Source organism: Fukomys damarensis, unplaced genomic scaffold, assembly GCF_012274545.1.
Source record: "Fukomys damarensis isolate Sample0158 unplaced genomic scaffold, DMR_v1.0_HiC HiC_scaffold_18, whole genome shotgun sequence".
Classification (NCBI taxonomy): domain Eukaryota; kingdom Metazoa; phylum Chordata; class Mammalia; order Rodentia; family Bathyergidae; genus Fukomys; species Fukomys damarensis.
Window position 1 is genome coordinate 43,525,559 of NW_022900930.1, and position 6,140 is coordinate 43,531,698.

General features: G+C 53.5%; 1 protein-coding gene across 3 annotated transcripts in view; it reads right to left on the reverse strand.

The window, feature by feature from the left end:
- The window catches only part of Pebp4 (phosphatidylethanolamine binding protein 4), a 232,911-nt gene that overhangs the window by 5,481 nt on the left and 221,290 nt on the right, over positions 1-6,140 (reverse strand). For all 3 annotated transcript variants that reach the window (XM_010624018.3, XM_010624008.3, XM_010624026.3), the window contains one exon: positions 5,693-5,806. In XM_010624018.3, the coding sequence (XP_010622320.1) occupies positions 5,693-5,806 (114 nt within the window). The remainder of the gene's footprint in view (positions 1-5,692; positions 5,807-6,140) is intronic.

The window sequence follows — 6,140 nt, forward strand, 5'->3', positions numbered from 1 at the left end:
TGGTGTGTGTGTGTGTGTGTGTGTGTGTGTGTGTGTGTGTGTGTGCGCGCGCTGTCAGGGTGGAGGGGTTGGTCTCCAGGCAGGACCTGCTTTCCTCTCAGGCTCTTCTACCACACTTCACCATACCCCACACTGCCCTAGGCTGCCTCCAGGGCTGCTCTACTGCCTTCTTGCCCTTGGCCTTTAATGTGCCTGTCTCATGTACTCAGGGAGCCCCAGAAACCTTCTGATGTCATAAGTATGACTCAAATCCCATGGTATGGCAGGTCCCTACCTGTTCCTCCTCTCTGAGCCCCTGAATTCAGGTGCCTGTGGTGCTAGAGACCAGCTTATGGCTGCCTGACCTGCCACTCCACTGGTTTCCCAAAGAGTGGGCTTTTCCTCTTCATGAAGGCCCTCGAGGCTGCCCCTACGTGGTGGTAGTGGCGCGCCCCCTCCCCAAGCTTTCTGGTGCTATCCTGGGTTTGTGGCCTTTGAGTGGCTTCTGGAGAAAGCTGTGGTGTGTCATTGGTCATCTAGTGGTCATTGCTCATCTAGCAAGAATATGTGGTCAGTTTGCGACACCTTGGGGTCAGGTGGCTGAGGGGTGGGAAGGTGCTGACCATGGCCCCCTGGAACTTTGGCCTCAGCCATGGCCTTCACTGGAAAGGGGAATTATGGGAAGGATGGACCATTGAGGCTCAGGGCAGCAGGATGCAGTTGTCCCCTGTCTGTCCTTGAAACGAGGGTGGTAGTCTAGGTGGACGTTGGGGACATGGGATGAGCCCTTCCCCAGGTGTCAGAAGGAAATTCATCTGCTGTTCACTGTAGACCTTTGGCCAATCAGGCCATGCAGTGTCTTTGTCTCACTGGCTTTGGCTTCCTCATTCGCTCTGTGAGATGCTGGCTGCTGTCCTGCCCACCTGACATGAGGGGTCAAGATGAAGGTTGAGGAGAGGTGGCCCTGCCCTCCCAGGTTGGGACAGGGAGGGTATGATGTGGAGCTTGGCATTGTGGGCACGGTGCTCACAGAGGTGGCAGCCTGTTCAGGTGCTAAAGGCAGTTGATGTGTGTTTGTGAACATGGGGGTGTGAGAACGTTCGGATCTGTGTATGAAAGACTTGTGAATGTGCATGTGTGGGTGTGTACTACACACAGATATACTCACTGACTGAGAGCCTGAGGTGGCCTGGGTGCAGTGGCAGGTGATACAAGGCAGGAAGACAGAGGTGAGCTCTTCTCTCAAGGAATTTAAAGTCTCACAGTGGAAGCAGGGTGACTGCCAGTGAGTGATACTCGATTTAGTAACACAAAAGAGATGCAGGCAAACTCGGAGGAAGTTCAACAGAAAGTCAGGGGATTGGATGGAGGGACAAGGACAGTAACAGGGGAGGGCGGGGCTGGACTTGGCTGAGAGAGACCAGCTCTGGGGGTGTCAACGTGGAGAGAGCATCCAGGAGCCTTGAAATGGGGCCAGTGCCTGCAACATGGGCAACACATCCCAGGGTTGAATGGTGGGAGGGGAGAATGGTCCACCTGGATCAGCAGGCAGGGACAAATCATTTGATGAGAGCCATGGGCAGGTATACGTGAGTGAAAAATGGGACCTAAGGGACCTCTTGGCAGTGTGGGAGGGGTGTGTGAAGTCTGCTTGTTGGTAATCCCTTTTCATTGGTTCCTCTAGAATCTAGAAGTCTTTCTAGTTGCCGCATGCAAGGCCGCCCCTGGGAAAACATGCAGGGAGACCATGGAGAGTCAGGATGAGCCCAGAGGCCAGATCTGGGGCCTCAGGAGTATGTGTGTGCTGCAAAGTGCAGAGCTGGAAGGAGCGGTTCACTGGGAAGCGGGTGGAAATCCAGTATATCCCGGACCAGAGATAACACAGGTCAAACCTGGGAAGGCAAAGTGTGACCTTTGGGACAATGTCAGTGAAACTGGGCCAGCCCTTGTCAGAGGTGGCAGCTCAGGCTGATTTCAGGGCCTCTGCCCATCCCCCAGTGGGGTTCTGCTTCTGCCTCAGCCACCTGAAATGTTTCCCTTGATGCGCTCTGTTAGCGCCAGCTCTCCTGGGCTATGACTCTGACACATACTTTCACAAGAGCAGGGGCACGTGGCTCCTTTTGGTCCTGCCAGCGCCCGGCCCCATGCTGTGTTCACCCAAGGTCCTATCTGAGGGACTGGGGAGGGCACTGGCCAGTCCTGCTGAGAGGAAGCGAGGAGAGTGTGTGACGCAGCAGGACTTCCGGGTCTAAAGGAGGGGTAGCCAGAACCCCCTTCGAGCCATTGCTGTGGTCTTGGATGTCAGAAGGAAGCCTGCTGGGAAGTCTTCCACACATGACCGGGGCTCACCAGTGGGACTGGCCCTGTCAGCTCTGTGCATTCCTGTGGCAGAGCTCGGAGGCAAGAAAGGCCCATGAAGTGGGGAGCAAATCTGTTCTGGGTCATCCAGTTGTAGAACAACCAGTCCCACACTTTGTTTCAGAAAGGTAGGAATCGAGGCCCAGGGAAGTGAGGTGGTTTGTCCAAGGCCACAAAAGAGTGTGGACGTCAAGGAGTCTTCATTTCCAGACTGCAAGTGCTCATCCTGAGCTGCACAACAAAGAGGAATCCTGGGAGGGCTTCTCCCTTTGGCTCTAAAGGGGGCCACCGTGTCACCTGTTTACCTGGTCCGGACAGGGTCCACCGCACTAATTTTCAGCTCCCTTCATACTTTCAACCTGTCATTCTCTCAAGAATGCCAGGGAGGGCAGGAGACTGGACTGGACAGGAGCACGACTCTTCAAAGGTTTGTTTTCCACCATGTTTTTTTCAGCAAACTGAATGCTGTGCCACACTGGAGACCTTTGGATTACTTCAGTTTCAAAACTGCTTGACAAAGTGTTCTTACAATGGCCCGCTATGTGGCTAGTTAACCATCTGCATAATGCCCATCTACCTGGCTCCTACAGCCTGCCCTTTCCCCTGCAGACTGTTCTCTGGGGGACAAGAGAGGCTGATTACATCCCCTCGCCACACCTTGGGCCTGTGTTTATTGGCAGGACCCCGTGCCCCAGCCTGGGGCTCCACGCATCTCCCAGCACTGTCCAGGTGCTGCGGAGTCTGCCAGGCTTTGGCGCAGTAGAGTTGCTCAAGCACAACCACTTCTGCTTTTGCAATCACCCTGGGCTCAGCCACGCCAGGTCCTCACCACCTCACACTGCAGGGCCTCTGGTCACTCAGAGTCTCTAAAGAGCAACTGTCATGTGTTGTGTCTAATGACTCCTTATGGTCTACAAAGCATGCCAGTCTTGGGCCTTCGAGAACCTTCACAACCCTCCTGTTTTTTCCTTCCCATTTTCTTGATATATGTCTTTTCCATTTCTAGTTTCCTCAGCCTGAGGCTTCCTCCTCTTCCTTCAAGGATTCAGACTTCTTCTTCGGCAGGGCCCAGCTTCTCCCTGGAGCCTCTGGGCCATAAAGATCTGCATATCACCTGCAAGTGGTCATCTCATTTTCTAGAGGAAGGGCCGGGGATTTAGCTCAGTGGTTCTGCTCCCTGCCTCACAAGTGCAAGGACCCAAGTTTGATCCCCGGTACCAAAAAACAAACAACAACAACAACAACAACAACAACAAAAACACTTCATTTTCTAGAGGACACTGAGGCCCAGAGGCAGATTTGTCTCAAAGTCACATCACTGGCTAGAGAGAGGAAGGAAGGTCTCCCCACCATGGCAGGAAGAGGGTATGCTGTCCTGGAGATACAGGGACTGAGAAGGGAAGGGATCTGTCCCCAAGTCCACATGGAGATCTGTGTGTCCTCACAGTCAGAACCACACAATTAGATGCTTAATTATAAGCTGCTGTGTATTGTTATTTAATTGGTTCCAAAGCAGATTGTAAGCCCCTTGAGGGCAGGGAATTCTTTTCTGAAGCCCCCACCAGAGGGATGATTACGTGGAGGGCGCCACAGCACAGGGCTGGTTCCTTGGTTGGGGTTTTTATCCAGGAGGGTGATTTTCCTACTTTTGTTTCTGGTAGCAAACAAAACAGCAGAGGAGTTCAAGGGACTCTGCCCAGCATCTGAGCTTTTGTATGGATGGAAAGGTAGGTCATTTGCATGTGTGTGTGTGTGTGTGTGTGTGTGTGTGTGTGTGGTGTGCACAAGCATAGATATTCACACACAGGTACAGGGAATGGTGTTTTGACAAAGAAATGAAAATGGTTTCAGCCTCGATAGTTTTCCAGCTTCCTTTGTTGCCACCTGTGACCTAGCAGGGCACCAGAGCCATAGTGTTTTCTGGAAGGGTGGGCTTTGGGGAGACCTCAGGAGGTAATACCTTGATCGGTGCCTAATTAAACAACATTTGGAGTAGGTGGAGGGGTCAGTTCCCAGGCCCCTGGAATCACGGAGCCTGAACTAGTGGGAGGAGCTTCCTTGTGTCTTTGGTGAGACTGGTACCTAGGATGCTGGAGAACTCTGCCTCTCTCTTTCTCTCTCACTGGCGATTAAACCCAGGTCCTTTGCATTTAGCTATATCCCCAGCCCTTTTAAAAAATATTTCATTTTGTGACAGGAGCTTGCTAAGGGGCCAAGTTGCCCAAGTGGATCCTCCTGCTCCAGCCTTCCACAGTGCTGGGATCCCAGGCATGCACCATCACTACAGCTTTCCTTTTCTCTTTGTACCCAGATTTAAGAGTGTCATTGGTGCAGCTGTTCAAACAGATAGGCAGGTTGGTGAGGGCACCCGGGGGAGGGTTCACGGGTGGAAAGGTGGCACTGACTCAACCCCCAGGGTTCCTGGAGCCCTCTGTGATTGGTGATTGGCCCTACTCGGCACAAATTTGAAGGGCTTCAGTGCTGAGCCAGTGCCTTTCTGGGCTCCACACTCTGGGGCCTCGGGCCCCTGTGGGTGGAGGTTGGTCAGGGTCACTGGGGGAGAGGAAACGGTTACTGACATTCGCCCTCCCACTCGCCTTCCCCGCCGCCTGGAGGCTTTGCACTGTATACTCTCAAATTGCCATTTGTGCATGTGCCATGACCTCCCTTTTCCTAACCGTCGGGGCGGTCATGGAGCCCACAGATATTGCTTTGTGTCTCATTTTCCTGAAGAGGAATCAGAGGCTCAGCGAGGGGAGATGTGGCTCACTCGAGTGAGTTACCTGTGGGCTGCAGTGGCCCAGTCCATAGATCCTCCTCTTCCCCGTCTTGGGGGTAGGAGGACCAAGGCCAAGCCAAGTAGGAGGCCTTGGGGAAGGGGTCCTTTGCCCAGCTGAGAAGGGTTTCTTCCGGGCTGGGAGAAGGTTTGTGGCTGAGGAAGTCTCTGCCCTACCACGGAGATGGAGATGGCAGGGCAGACCAGGCAATTAGCTGCCAATGAAGACAGACCGGCAGGGTGGCATTCCAGCGCCCTCTTGCCCAGATCAGCCTCAATTAGGAGGCACAATCACTGGCCAAGGTGTTGTGGGGTAGCTGCCTGCACATGCCAGGCAAGGTCTCAGCGGTGCTTCTTGGTCTAGGGGATGTACTTCTGAGAGGAGACCACATCTAAAGCCAACACCTCTCTTAGGGCCCTCATTTCAGCTCGTACCACAGAAACACTACTCGATGACTCCTGTCTCCAAGGCTCATGGGTCATTGTCTCTCAAGGCCCAAGTTCCCCATGGATGCATGAGATTTCGATTTCACCTTTTCATCTACCATGGCTGCAGCAGGAAGGATGAGGAGACCCTACCTCGTGTTTTGTTTTCTTTTGGAAGGAGGTTGATGGTCTTTCCTTCCTGAAGATAGACGTAGAATTGGTAGCGGTGGAAGCCACTGTGAGGTGGTGGGGAGGGAGGCTGGTAGGCTACAGGCACATAAAAGAGAGAAGACAGGAGAGTTCATATCCCATGCTACTTGCTTGCAGCTGCCCCTGGTTGCTCTAAAAGAGAACAATCTATGTCTTTCCATGGTCCCTGCTGACCTTCCCGGGGTCCCAGAGGAAGGCCCCTCTATTGCACACCCTCAGAATTCATGTGTGGCAGGCTCTCCCCTTCTGTACCTTCATTTAAGACATACATTTGGGGTCTGAGTGGGGGAGGGAAGGAAGTGGTCCTAGAGGAAATGCTCTGTGCTGGCTGAAGGTATGGGGTGCTGGCGCAGCTCCCAGGCCTTTCGGGGCCAGTGGGTGGGTATTGCAT